General features: G+C 45.3%; 1 protein-coding gene across 1 annotated transcript in view; it reads right to left on the bottom strand.

Moving 5' to 3' along the window:
- Positions 1-3,667: 3,667 nt before the first annotated feature.
- Positions 3,668-14,828, bottom strand: part of LOC119181338 (vitellogenin-6) — a 38,139-nt gene continuing 26,978 nt past the window's right edge. Inside the window, exons 21-27 of the mRNA XM_037432553.2 lie at positions 12,592-12,729; positions 11,117-11,344; positions 9,463-9,754; positions 7,858-8,015; positions 6,675-6,929; positions 5,775-5,958; positions 3,668-4,262 (exon numbers count right to left, since the gene is read on the bottom strand). Coding sequence (XP_037288450.2) covers positions 3,979-4,262; positions 5,775-5,958; positions 6,675-6,929; positions 7,858-8,015; positions 9,463-9,754; positions 11,117-11,344; positions 12,592-12,729 — 1,539 coding nt within the window. The 3' untranslated portion in view covers positions 3,668-3,978. The remainder of the gene's footprint in view (positions 4,263-5,774; positions 5,959-6,674; positions 6,930-7,857; positions 8,016-9,462; positions 9,755-11,116; positions 11,345-12,591; positions 12,730-14,828) is intronic.

The following is a 14,828-nucleotide window of genomic DNA, read 5'->3' as shown; positions in this document are numbered from 1 at the left end:
TGACATGAGGCGAAGTAAGCGTATCTTGTTTCCAGCGCATTAAAATGGGCACTAGCCAGGCAAATTTTAAAGTCTTCAAAATGTTTTCTGTGTTCCACAGTGCACTGAATATGCCCAGGAGTTCTTGTTTTCGAGGCTTCCGCAGATTCACGAGATTCTGATTACTGATGGGATCAGGACCTAGTACACTATGTCGCCTCAACTGCTAAGCGCCGACTCTAATTCCTGAATGGAGCCGCAGTTTGTTGTCGCTCCTTCTGGCTTACCACCTCACGTCTCTTCCTCTTTTCTACACCTTTACTCCTACCCCTTTTATCCCTCCTCACCCCCATCCTTTGTGAGCTACTGTTGAGGTGTCGCTCACTGAAGCAGACAGTTACGGTGCTCACTTTTCTCTTCCTTTTTCTCTTAAGAATCACCTTCTCTGGAGTCACTGCTCTCTGTTTTCTATTGCAGTCACCTCTCTCCAGTTCTCTGATGGTGCATTCACCACAGAACTGGAGAAGGGCTGCATGGGATCCATGGCTTCTGACGAGCTTCGGGATGAAAAGGCATCCGCGAATTCTCCCCCTAACAGTGCGAGAGTTTTCCCAGGGTTTCGATTCATTCATTTCATTTGTTGATACAGTCAGCCCGTTTCGGAGGGCTATTACAGGAGTGGAAAGTAATCGTATTTGAGCAAGAATGTGCTTAAGAGAAACACGAAAAAAAAAGTTTTTGTTTCTGGAAGACATATCGCTTCACAACACCTTCCGAAATTCAGATAAGAAAAGCATTAAAATTGCAAGCTCATCAGTGAAAGCAAAAAAGCAAGCATTACTGCTGAAACACATATAAACAACTTATGAAAGCACATAATAAAAATCATGGTTTATATTGCAATGTTCAGGGCAAGAGCTTCAGAAGGTTTTTATGGGAGGAAGTCTTTTCAGAAAGCGTCTCAAGAATTCTCCTCACTATAGCGATTGGGATAAAAGCTGACAAGCTTTCGCCGAATGCAGCTTATTGCGGTCGTCTTAATCTTAGTGTCCCTACAAATTACGGTGCTGATTCTATTCGGTGCTGTTTTCAACTCTCGTTAACTCTTTTTCCTCAGTAACATACGCACCGCTCTCTTACAAGGTGGTGCGGAGATGGCGTAGCTTCAAGTTAGCGGCACGGAAATGCTCCGTCAGTGACTTTGATTTCGTAGCCGCTTTCTTGCTGCGCAGCATGTCAGCAAATAGGCCTCTGGTAGCTTCCTTAAGAAGTTCTCGATAGGTGTTCAAACGTGTGACCGAGGAGCACTAGTGTTCACATTTTTTTTTATATCCAGCAACATTCGTAAATATACCGAAAATGATCGCTCCCGTTTCAGTTTAAAACAGTGGTCGACGAAACCGTGACATTCACAGATTGTATTACGAGATCAACAACACTGCTGGAATTGGGGGCCTCAACAGTGTTGGTTTTTTTTTTGTCAATTGCCACGCCCAGATTCTCCGATTTATAACTTGAACAAATTCTCGTCCTGGTAAGTCTCTTATCATGTCGCCCCTCAACGAATGATAAGTGAAAGTTCATTAGCATTCCCTCTTTTCCTCTTGGAAGGACTAAGGCCCGTATTCACCGACCAAGCTCGGCCTTACCTCACGTTTTCTTCAACTTCCTGTACTCTCTACATGCGTTATAAAGGGGCGAAATCGGTAACCGCGCGGAAGATAAGGACAAGACTGGTTCATGAATACTGCTCTAAGTTGTTTATCGAGCTCAATAAAAGTAGAAAATCGATAAGAAAATCTCGAAGGTTCGTCCTCGGAAAAAGGCTCTCGTGAAATCCCTCATCAAGGATATCTGCCGAAGTTGCCCTCCTCCACGCATATATTTTGCGAAGCCAGAAATAGATTTCGCGTTCAAGACGTTTTCGACAAATGCATAAAGGATCGTGTGACATTTTTTTACCATCATCACCACCGGTTGACTTAGGCCAACTGCTTCATAGCGTTGTCTCGGGTGTATCTTTGATAACGTTCTTCACCCTAACTTTTGCCTATAAGTCCGCATATCTGATTCTATCGTTTACCACCACCTTCGTCTTGTTTTTTCGTGGTCAGGATGATTTCCCTTTCTTCCACTTCATAAGAAACCGTACGAGTGACTCTCTAGACCTTATCTTGTCATTTGTTAGTCGAACACCACAACGTCGACTTCTATCCGTATCGCGCCACTCGGCGCGGCAGACACCGCAGGCCACCCGAGTTCAATAACTCCCAAGTTCAATGTCTCGTCAACAGGCGCTAGCACGACTGGACGACTGGCGACGATAGATAAGATATGGACGCCGTGCAAGAGATGACATGCCCTTGTTGCGACTGCAGCTGGGAAGTCAATAGGTCTGAGGTCTTTGTAGACATGGAAGGCTGCCCTCGCGTTGCACACGTCTTGGTTACGTAAACAGCAGTGATGCCTGAGCCTCTTACAACTCAGTCCTTGAAGAGTGAGAAGATACAGGATGACAGGAGAGAGGAGATTAGAAGGCTGTTGTGACGGTTTCCTTTTTATAGAACACGTAATAATAGCCTTGTCACTCCTGGTTTATCGGCATTCCCGTTTGCCTTTCAACTCTCGTTCAGTACTTGGGAACTCAGCGTCGAGAGCTGTTTTTGTACAATGCCAATGTTACTGCTAATGCAACAAGGCCGCGTCGCCTGTGTGTGTTCACGCTCGAGTGTCGATTGACAATCATCTTTCGTCATAAAAGAATAAACGAAAAGAACAGAACGCTGTCCTCCATTGAGCGACCAGGAATGTTATTCCGAACGCCATCCAATTACATAATTGGTCGGGCCTGACTGACTGGAAAATGTCGACATTGCAAAATCTGACAAAATGGCGGAATTCGAAAGCGTTCGGCATATCACACCAAATTGTAACAGCATACTTCGGTAAGTGCCAGTCAAAAGCCACCAGCCAGACTCCACAGTTGGATGACCCTATAAGTGCTCTTGGCTCCTTGCGGCGCCTCGTCTGCATTCTTGAACTTCACTATCCGATGTAATGTACGTTAGCCGATGTCAAGCTCTGTTTGGTGAATAAGCCTGGCGACAGTTGGACTGCGTGTTACATCGTACAAGCAGTCCTGCCAATACGCTGTGCACAGGTGTTCTTCGGCACTGTGCCTCGCAGTGCTGCTACGTTTGGCATCGTTCATCGTTACGGCACTCTGAGCTCGATGTTCGCGTTTTCTTCAATTCTAAAAAAAAATGCCGGAAAAGTTTAGGGGTTCTTCACTTTCTCTTTTCTTCACAGGTTTATAGTGCTGAAGTACAATAGACATGTGTTATTCACTTACCCTCTGAACGCGAGGTGCGTCCAAGTAGCAGAGAACTCCACCACATACGTGTGTTTCATTGCTCGGTCTGGAAATTGTTGCCTGAGCGCTAGAACTTCAGTGTCTTCACTCGGCCACAGTAATGTAACACTCCCAGTGGGATAATATCGTCTGTCGGAAAACTGCCTAACACCGCTGAGGGCGGAGTGGCTGAATTTTTTAGTGCAGCTTCGTGGAGCAAGGCATGCACAGAAAAAAAAAAAGGTGTTGCTGTCGAGTCGTGTCACCACATGCCCCGGAGTGACTCTGCACTCTTTATGCGGGCGCTGCATTCATAATATCGAACAAAGACAGTACTTTCGAAATCACAATATCCTTTATTTCACTAAATCATCGTCTCCCAAAAGGACAGTAAGTGTACCCAGTCACGGCGTCGTTTGTAAGTGAAGTCGTCGCCAGGAATACTTGATTGAAGAACACGCCAAGGGCTGGGAGGTTAAAAATCACAAGTGGCCGCGCCCCTATTTTCTCGAGACCTTGGAGGTTTACTTGGAAAAAGAAAAAAAAAATCACTGGAGAAACGGGGGACTAAACGATTGAGCCAGCAATCGGCTTCTAAGGTGGTGACTGCGCAGCACCGCTGGAAAGGGGTGGGGGAGTCGCGGATCTCAGGGTCTGTAGCAGCTCTCCGGGAAATAGACGGTGGTCTTGAGGTACTGCCTCTTGCGGCGGAACTCGGTGAGCGGTCGCACCGATGCCTGCTGCAGCAGGTGCTTGGTGGTGGCGTCCCGGGCCGGCAGGCAGTGGAAGCCCATCTCGGTGCTCATGAGGCGAGTCTCGACGCACGTGTCCGAGCACTTGGGCAGAGGGGTGAGCGAGAAGCACACCTCGCGCTCCTTGCCCTCGCCGCGTTCCCTGGTCACGGTGCGCATCACAGTGCACTGCTCACCGACTGCGTTGTAAAGGAAACCAATGAGTACGCATCGCTGTAGGAAACGGCCGTTAAACAACACAAAAGTTCATAGGCATTTACCGTTTTACGGAATTTCTCGATTGATTGATATCTGGGGTTTAACGTCCCAAAACCACTATATGATTATGACAAACGCCGTAGTGGAGGGCTCCGAAAATTTAGACCACCTGGGGTTCTTTAACGTGCACCCAAATCTGAGCACACGGGCGTACGACATTTCCGCCTCCATCGGAATACGGAATTTCTCGCATTGGGGGGAAAGGGACGTCCTGTTTTTCAGAAGGTACGATTTGTCAGCTCTACCCAGTAAAGAAGTGGTTGCTGTGAATATCACATTCATTTCGTAATATATACAGAACATTCTTAGGTTTTATCTTTGCTTCAAAACGAAAAATTGTTAGGGCTATCAAGACATTGTGTACCGATTCCATTCGCCTAAAAATTTGCTATTGTACTTCATCAGCTGCAAACGTGTCAGAGTTGGTGGTATAAAGGCCTTCTCTAGAACGAAGCGTGGAACCGACAATGACAGTCTAGAAAATTAGAGAAGCACAGAGTTAGCAAAAAAATTGTGCCAAACTAGCCAAATTTTAGATACATTTCGGTGGTCGCGGCAAGTGCCGTCTGTGGAGGCATTGTACACTGATGATGAACGGCAATCCAATAAAGAAGGCTCCTTCAAGTGTTCTCTGTTGCTATAACAGCGCTGGGTAATTGGGACGGCATTATGCTCTCCCATAGTAGAGTACGATGTACTCTAAATCGTTAAACACTTCTTCTAAACACACATTAAACTCAGTTGCAAGTCAGCGCTCGTCCTGTGTTCTGTGTGTCTCCATTTGTCTTCGTCTAAATTGCGCCGAATCATATCCAATAATAAAGAAAGGAGTTGCGCCTCTGCCGCCTCAAAGGAATGTTGGAGGAAAGGTCTCAAAGCATAGCGAATGACGGACGTCAACAGGTGCCAAGGTGCTGTATAGAGCGCTCCCGCACTTTTGGACGCTAAAACTGGTTTTTAAGCCTGAAATAGCTGTACAGTTAGTCGGGAAATGAAAGTGAAATAACTGAAAAATGACCAAGAGAAAATCGTCTTTTTGTGTAACGCAAGTATCGGAATTGTGTTTACGCCCGAAATTCCTGTAAAAGTAAAACACAAAAAAAAATTTGTTAAAACACAGAAAACTTCGAGACAGGAAGAACAGCTTTACAGAAATATTGTGGCAAGAGAGCTGCCAGAGAATTTTTCAAAAAGTGTTTTTTTTTTTACAGTGAGACAGAATAACCATTGAATGGAGACTGAACTTTATATCAATGGTGGAGTTAAAACAGGGGCGGGGTTCTCCCTAAAAGTTTTTTTGGGGATGGAAGTTTTGGGAGTGGGAGTGGAGGGCGAGGTTGGGGCGAGCGAACTTCGCGAGTTCTCAAACTCGCGAAGTGCGGACACCCTCTACAAGGTCAACAAAGTCGCGGGATATGCTCTCTATAGCTTACCATTGTAGGCGCACGGGTTTCGGTACTGGGGCGCGTTGCAGTTGTCCGACGGGATGACGTAGCTGTTACCGAACGTGGTCGAGTTGGGGTGCAGGCACTTGTCAGGCCCGGTGAACTCGTGGAACTTGTTGAAGTTGTAGTCGCCGCAAAGACCGCACACCTTGCCTCGGTAGAAAGGAGCAAGCTGAAAAACAAAAGTGGTCGCGTGACGTTTCAGTCTAACTCATAAGAGATCACCTTCGAATGTTCAGATATATCATTTTTCAATGGTGGTTACGTTCAATTGAAATAAACAGAATGTCAAGAGCGTACAGCTTTCGCAGTGCTACGGTATGAATCGTATATATTTTTTTTACAATATTTACTAGAGGAAACTATGGCGCTACGATATTTCAGCTACCATGCGAATGATGGTAGCTTGTAGCACAATAATGATGGTAGTACATGCATCCGCCTATGATGGGTGCGGGCGAAATGTGCTTGGTAACTAGCTGTGAGTAACTTCAGAAACATGTTTTTTTTTTCTTGCTACACTCAACCGATAAGGTTTGTTTTCGAAATTCTCGCAAGCACGCATTGATGCCGAAAGCCCTCGATATTATGCATATTGTACACGATCGAAGTAGGCACTTTCCAACCACAACTGGGTCTTATTTCATTAAACTCCATGAATAATCATTGACGGGAGGAGTGACGCCTCGTGGCTGTTCAACGCAGAGAGTCGAGCGTGGTGTATTTTAGAAGAAATATTTCGAATGCAAAAAAAAAAGAGAAATTATAGTGAAACGTCTCTTGTCTGCATAAACGCAATGCTTACAACTCAGTCCATTGCGCATAGTCTTGCGAATGAAGTTTCTAAAGAAACAGTGACTCCGAGTAGTGTGGACTTGTTGCACGTACCTGGACAAAGATACCCTTGCCGTCGTGGGTAACCCGGACCCCGAAGCTCTCCGAGAAGACCTTGTAGACGGGCTGGTGTCCGTAAGTCTCGATGCGGAAGAGCTCCACGTCGCGCACTCCGGTGTTTACGTACTGACGGAAGGGCTCCTCCGGCGTCACGGGCACCTTCTTTCCGTTCACTCGTGCGATGGGCACGCTGTCGTCGGACACTGGCAGCACCTCGATCTTGAACGTGTGCAGGAACATGCGCATGGCCTGCAAGGGAGCCACGAGTATGTTTAATTTCACGTATAACCAGTGGCGAGTCTACTGCGATAAACTAACGGGCTTGTGAGAAGTGGTTTCTTCCTATACATTTTAAAGAAAAATGAACAGTATCTGTGCCTTTCTTTTTTTTCGCTGAGTCCTGACCGGCCATGTATGTGGCCCCATTTAGGGAGACGCAATGACTCCCTCTTGGTCACACGACTACCCTAAGAGAGTATAATGATCTCTAAATATAGTGCGCGTGTAGCTTTAGAGCGAGTCATTTAAGTTCCAAGCGAAGACTCTCAAGAAAGTGTTCGAGGACTCTTGTTTTCTCATACTGTACGTGCGCGCTCTCGTATTCATAATGAGCCTCTTTAGCCATTGACGACACGAATTATGGTCGACCATGTAAGAATGCGTGTAATATACATAGTTTGATGTCATGGTTCTGAAGACCACATATAAAACAAGGGAAAGTGTTGAAATAAGTTGTTTTCATCTTGCAGGAATTAGTAATAATGAAAACGTATATAATTCTTTAGTTATTGTACAGTCACTGTACTGTGGCATTTGGTATGAGATAACTACTTGAACGAATGGCATAATCGAGAACGCGCACGCGCACGCTACTGCTATGCTGGGCACTTAATGTTAGTTATCCTTAGATCTGATTTTTTTTTTATTTCGAGGAAATGAAGAACACTTGTGCTCTGTCTCCTTCGAGTGTCCTTTGAACGTTTGCTGCTTTTTGCACTATCCGCAACTTGACAGTAAAAACATATTAGGTTGGTTGTAGTTCCTTCCTTCTGCCTTGATTCAATATGGCAACGAAAGCTCCTTTTTAAAGGCGTCTGCCAATCAAAGTCTGCCAATCGAAGTCTGCCAAGGCGACTGTTGTGGTGAAGCAAGGAGAATAAACGAAGTCGTCGCTTACCTTCGGGTAGTTAACGTTCCTGGTCTTGGCCCCTAGAACGAGGAAGTGTTGATGTTCTGAGCAGTCCTTGGCCAACACCTTGTAGCAGTCGGTGTCGGGCAGTTCATAGATGACTTCGTCGAACGTCTTGATCATCGTTCCTTGCACGTCGCAGAATCCTAGCAAGTACAAAAAATATCAGAATCATAATGTGATGCTGTAATATAGCTCGTATCCACACTGTGGCATTTTTTAAAGTAAGTCATCTGAATTTTTATGTAGTGTAGAGATGAGAAGGTCATTGTATCTGGGGCATGCACCCACACCGGGGGACTGTCCCTGAACCGTATTATTTTGATGATGATGATACTAATGATGATTATTATGAACCTTAGATGATTGGCACCCACTCGCTAAAGGGGATCCGCCAAGATTCGGGTGGATCATACAGACGGGCTTTGGTAATAATATTATTTTGTATGTGCTAATGTTACAGACGCAAATATATGAAAAAGTTAATTATGAAGATCCATATGATAACAGAATGACCGGCGTAACTGGTAGATCACATTGTCGCAATATTATTTTGATAGTTCGTTTTCTGTGTGAGGAAAAACATCCGCAGCTCTCCAATATGTGTTCAATAATTATGGCCTCATTACAATAATAGCAAGAAGGAGAGATCACCAGTCCTGCTCTGTGCATGTTCGAATTAATATTTGGTATTCTGCATTGCATTTTGGTCATTACCACGTCTCTTCATCTTGTTTCACACTTTTACCGGCTCAAAGGAAACTGAAGGTGCTGAAAATCTAGTGAAGAAGCGAGACTTGGAACAAGAAAGCATAAGTAACTTTGTCTTCTTCAGAAGAATTTTGGTTGATGTCCATGTTTCTCGCTTTCTTGTCGACCAAATGTCTAGCAAGCTTTTACTCGTCACAATATATTTTCGCCACTTCTCTAGTGTAAAAAATATGTATCTTCTATATCGTGGATGCTATTATTTATAATTTTCTTTTTGTCTACGTTATGATTCATTCTGTAATGAAATGAGCTTTGAGAAAATGCAATAATGCTAGCGATGCATCTCTTGCCACTGCCTCGTACGTCGCGAATGCCATTTGTTTAGGACGTGCTAGAACTTAGCGCTTCGCACGTGCTGGGTCATTGACCTTAATTCATATGTAAAAGGTTTCGCAGAGACCTCAAGTGTTTCATCGAGACTTATTGAAGCGCTGTTGTGAGGAGATCGGGGATCCAACATTAGCTGACATTTATTTTCTGAACTGCCCGCGTAGCCTGTATGGACGTCATTTCCGTGACGGCAATGACGTGTGTCAATCTTTAGTGGACTCTGGCGTAAGTAATCTACATATCTAGAAGTAAAAAAATTGCACGTTTGCTCCGAAATTAGTCAATACTTGTGTTATCGGAATGAATTCAGCATATAGCTACTGAAGGCCTTTTCTCGACATGTTCCGAGCGGACCATTGTTATTGATTATGTCGTAATATTGCCGTCATGTCCCGTCGACGCAAAAAAAAATATAAGCGCAGACATCGCAAGACGCTGTGTCCACTCTTCGCAGAAAGAGAGGCTGACTTCAACGAAATAACGGCCACTCACTGTGCCTGAAGAGCGACGAGTACTGCTCGAGGTTGGAGTACTCGAAGAGCGAGTAGAAGCGCGGCGTGATGAACCACCAAGGCAGCGGTGCCTGCTTGTACTTGACGATCTCGTTCGGCAGGGTCACGTGCAGGTCCCAGACGTCGCTGAAGGCGCTCACGTTGCCGATCACCTTCATCTTGCCCTCGGGGTTGGTCACATCGAAGTCCTCCAGCTGGTACAGCCACGGGAAGTAGCTGTAGCGGACGTGCCTCCTCAGCTCGTGCATGTACTTGATGAAGTTCTTTGAGAGCTGCGCATGTCAGAGACAGTGTTATGAAGGCCAAGAGACGGAATCGGAAAGCAGCAGCAGCAGCAGCAGCACATCTATGAAATGTTCCGAATACTCTTGGGAAACAGGCAACTCACCGATCGTGGTATATACGACGCGTGAACTATACTAATCCATTGTTGACCATCGGAAAAATCTCATGCAGAAGTCTGTTGGATAGTTTTAAGCGCATGATGTCAAAACTACGTTTAATGTGATTGGGTTCAGCAGATCACCCGCTCACTGCGTACTTTGTGGATTCAGTGACCGAAAATTCAAGACTGAATTCAAGTTCACATCTGGGGTGTCGATTGCCTTTTCTTGCTCATTTCGCCCAGGTATCCATGAGAACTTAAATAAATGTGATAACCAAGTAAATAACCAGCAATGGGAAAACATTACACTGCAACGGGAAAGGTCCGAAAGAAAATTCTGAGTAAGAGGTCGCAGAAATATCAATTAAAGCGTCTAACTAAATATGGCGTCACACTTATGTTTAGTATACGCTTATCAAAGGAGCATTATTCTGAACGTTCATTTAGAAAGGCACTGTGTTATGTAGCTGATGTCGATGGTCATTGCTCGGCAGCGAACGCCGCGATGCCAACCGAGATGCTTTGGCTACACATCAGACCATGGCATAGACCAGCTAATCCGGTGTTTCCGACAACGACGCGCCTACTATAACCAGCTTGTTGTTCTTGACCGTAAAATATAATTTTTACTCCATGCCGTGGTGGTCTAGTGGCTAAGGCAACTCGGTTGCTGACCCGCAGGTCGGTTGATGGAACTCCGGCTGCGGCGGCTGCATTTTTGATGGAAGCGAAAATGCTGTAGGCCCGTGTGCTCAGATTGGGGTGCACTTCAAAGAACCCCACGTGGTCGAAATTACTGGAGCCCTCCACTACGGCGTCTCTCATAATCATACGGTGGTTTTGTGACGTCGAACCCCACGTATTATAATATTTTTTATGAATAAGCTCTTTATAAATACAATCAAGGCGTTGACACTAGCGTAGCGTGCCAGGGAGATAAGCCGAATCAATCGTTGCTTCACTTTTCTGTTGATTTTTTTGTTGATCACTGTTCATTTTTTTTTTTGCTTCACTTTTCATTCACTCCTAAAGTGCTGTCACAAGCATTGGAATTTCGGGTCAGATAATACAACAGCCAAATAACAGCTTCGGGTGGGTAGGTGACGCGAAAACACAGGATTCGTTGCCAAATGCATTCTCCCAAGCAGGAAGCGAGAAAGTACATGCGAAGAGCAGGGTCCTTGCAGTCCTTACATTTGGCCTCAACTGGGGCTACTTACGCGGAGATTAGGGCGAAGCGGGCACTCACGTGTTCGTACTCGATGTCGGCAGTGAACTTCTTGAGCGTGGTCACGTCGAACAGCAACTCGTCGCAGGCCTTGCTCCAGTGAACGCCGTTGGCCTTGTCGTGCGAGCATTCCTTCCAGAGGTCCCTGTACGGGTTCTTCAGGAACTTGCCGACCGGCTCTTCGTGGTCCCGGGTCTCGAGCAGGTGTTTCTGTTCCTCCGTGTGCTCCCATATGGCTCGCATCGTGATCTGTGAACGCGGATGCAAGGTACTCGCAATGATATACATTGACACTGAGTAGATTGGAATTCACAACGTATTTAGGCACTGTGCCGCGTAGTGCGCAAGTTCAGCTGTTCTGGTTATTCGGGATGTATTCTCAAGATGACCTAGCGCTTCAGTCCACTTCGGCAATTCTCAATACGTCCGACCGCTTTTTTCTTTTTTTTTAGTGAATGACTGAAATGACTGAATTTCGACCCATGCACAAAGCTTTGAAACCTCAATGGATACCGAGGAGTGGACACAGAGGCAAAAAGTACTTATGAATAGGACTTTCTGTGCCCTGTGTCAGAGCCCCGCTATCCTGTATTCAAGATTATAACTGGCCCAGCAAGGAAATTCGGTGAAGTTTTGCAAGCACGGCTCCTGGTAACCGTGATAATCAGGGCTGAAAGGAACGGTGAAGTATCGCGTAATACGTTCTCGCCGGAGAAACGATGAACTATGGGCGACGCTGTCTCGGCGGAACACGTGTTTCTAATTTGTGCTTTGTCGATCGCAGTAAATTGAAGCGACTTCCCGAAGATGGTTATAGGCATTTTGTGTGACCGGTTTCGTTAAAGCGCGCATAAGAAACGGGTGTAGGCTTGGCTTGATGGTCTGCAATACTGTTCCTTGTCAAAGGACAGGATCCTTGCACGCTGTTCCATGGACTGCCTTTAGCATGTGAGGCCTTCGCTTCTTCGGGTCATCTTTGTCATGAGGTGGACAATGAATGTCTGTCTATCTAGCTACAACGCAGTATCTCTTTCATTTGTATTTGGAATATTTTATTTTCAACTTTTTCTTCATTTTTTATGGATTTTTATAAAGTTTTAGTTGATTTTTACTCACTTTTTTGCAAGAAAGTGTAGCGAACCGCTCAATACCACTCTAACGAAAGAAAACCTCTGTGTTACTTTTTGTTTTGGTTATTCTTGAATTTCCAGGTAATTGACTCTCGTTAAAGAGGTGTACGTTAACTTTCTTCTGCGTTCCACGATGCTACAAGATTACATTGACTTGCGAATAAAGTTCACGTCTGTCTTTAAATAGTCGTACACGTGGTGAGTCAGAACTCACAATAAAGAATCAAAAGACATTTTTTTCCAGTGTGTACAATGGAAAATTTCTGTAACTTTCGGTCTTAGTTTTTCATGTTCTTTCTTTTGTTCCAATTTCTGTAGCTGTGCCTTTTTTTTTCTCAGTCAAGTGGTCACAATTCGCGAACTCACCTTCTGGTCAGATTTGCAGTCTTTTCCAAAGTTCAGGTTGAAGTTTGTGCTCACTGCGTTGCTGTCGGAAATGAGATCCAAAATTCCTATCTTCACGTAGTCGGGTTGCGGGAACTTCATGCTGCCATGGAAACAGACCTAAAAGAAAGACCAACAGGTAAGCAAACCGTTAGAAAAAACACTGGATTGTGCGTGTTTTACGTGTCATATGTATGACCATTCCCTGTCACCGATTTCAGCGAAAGTTTGTTCATTCAGTGCATCCTATTCGGCATCATTTCGTTCAAGAAGTTTCGGTGACATTCAGCGACGCGTTTTCTTCGTTTAACACGGGCACCAGATACGGAAGAAAGTGTTGACCATTGACCAGATAGACACGCCATGGTGGTCTTGTTTTCAAGGCACTCGACTGCTGACCCCGCTGGTAGCGGGACCGCATCCCGGTGGCGGCGGCTGCATTTTCGATGAAGGCGAAAGTGCTTGAAGCTCGTTTATTTAGAACTAGCTGCACGTTAATGAACCCCAGATGGTCGTAATTTCCGCGGCCCTTCACTACATGGTCTTTCATATTCATAGGGTGGTTTTGGGACGTTAAGCCCTATCAATTATAATTATAAATTAGATGGTAGTGCTATCAACATATAAAGCAGGCATTTATATAATGATGCTGCACAAGGCACCCAACTCAACAAAAGAAACATTCATAGCTTGCCGTCTATTTCTCCATTCGGTAGATTTCCTCAGCGCTGCTTGCGTTATCGTTGTTGACCTATGTAAAGTGAATTTCTTATAATTCTGATAAAAAACAATCTCACACGAATTATTAGGTTGTTGATAAAACTCTACAATTCGACATTTCGACCGACGCAATCTCATGCCAGAAGTACGGACTGTAATGCAAGTACACCGAAGAACTGGCCCCGCGTTCAATTAAATATTACAGTGGTTTCAAGTCAGGTTGCATTCATGTCACTGTATGACTTCCAAAGAAGTTTGCCTCGGGGAAGGGGGGAGGGGGCGTACAGTTTAAAACGTACTGCTGGAATTCACCCACTAATTCGTGTACGCGGTACATACTGTGTTTGCACTGCGAAAATTCGAATTACGGGGATGTGTTAATTCTTTGCCGACAAAACACAGCGTTGGCTCCGCTCGCTTTTGCTGCAGGCGTTTTACATGTCTGCTCTCGGCTGTTTTGCCAGAAGGCTTGCAGCAGGAAACTTCGTTTTAAAGCAACGCGGAGCGCCCATAAGTTATAATGTTTTCTTTGGTCTACGCGCTGCAACTTTCTCGTCGGGATAACTCGATGTAATTACTGCTTCGTGTTTTTACACCAACGTGACGTTACCCCTTGATGACGTTACGGAATGACATCGTCGCTTGTAGATAAAGAATTCATTCCTGTCGAATGGCATTGGCATGTGCTCTTCAAGTAAGAGCGAGCAATTTCTAATGGTATCCCCGGTTATGTTAGCCCCCATTTATCGCCTGGCTTGCTACTCCAGGTGTCACTGTGACATAGCTGGGAACAAACAAGCTTGCGCAGAAGCAGAAACGGTGCATGCTAGCGGCGCAGTCGGATCGATTTCCATTGCACAGTTTGACAACAATGCATTGTGGTTTATAGGTCTGCGAAAACCTTTATGATACGATTATGCGATGACCATGACTATCGCCAAAAGCGTCTCCACAGACTTGATTCTGTTCGTGCTTTTCGGTTTACTGTTGTGGTTAAGGAGAGACCAGGAAACACTTCTGCATAGATTGTGGCTGCGTGTCGCATATACGTAGAGATACTTTCGGAACATTTGACAGAACCAATACTCTAACTGGAGTATATCCCACGTCACAGACTTTGCACTAAATCATGCGCGTGTGCCCTCAATATGCGAACGAAGGACAGTCGCTTAAGGGCGTCGCAGATCATCTGGGCTCCCGACCATTTTCGAAGGAGAGGCCTTTGGATGCTTGAGATCATCTAGACCAGGCCCAACGGTGTTTAAACTGCCTTTTAGGGTGCGTAAAGGAGACAAGTTGAAATGCTTGTTTTATAGCTAGTGCTAGTGTATAAAACCTTTCGCGAGTGCCCTGCCCCCACGCAGCAGTCATTGAGTTCACCATGGTCAACTATCATCATACCTTTCTCTTTCTATCTCCTTTAGGCACTGCACCGTGCTCCCGACCGGGCTGCACAAATTAGGTGCCTTCATAATCTAACCACTACCACCACCATCCTC

This window comes from Rhipicephalus microplus, chromosome 10, assembly GCF_043290135.1.
Source record: "Rhipicephalus microplus isolate Deutch F79 chromosome 10, USDA_Rmic, whole genome shotgun sequence".
In the NCBI taxonomy this organism is placed as follows: Eukaryota; Metazoa; Arthropoda; class Arachnida; order Ixodida; family Ixodidae; genus Rhipicephalus; species Rhipicephalus microplus.
The sequence above is the reverse complement of the archived record's forward strand: the minus strand, read 5'-3'. Positions and strand labels throughout refer to the sequence as shown.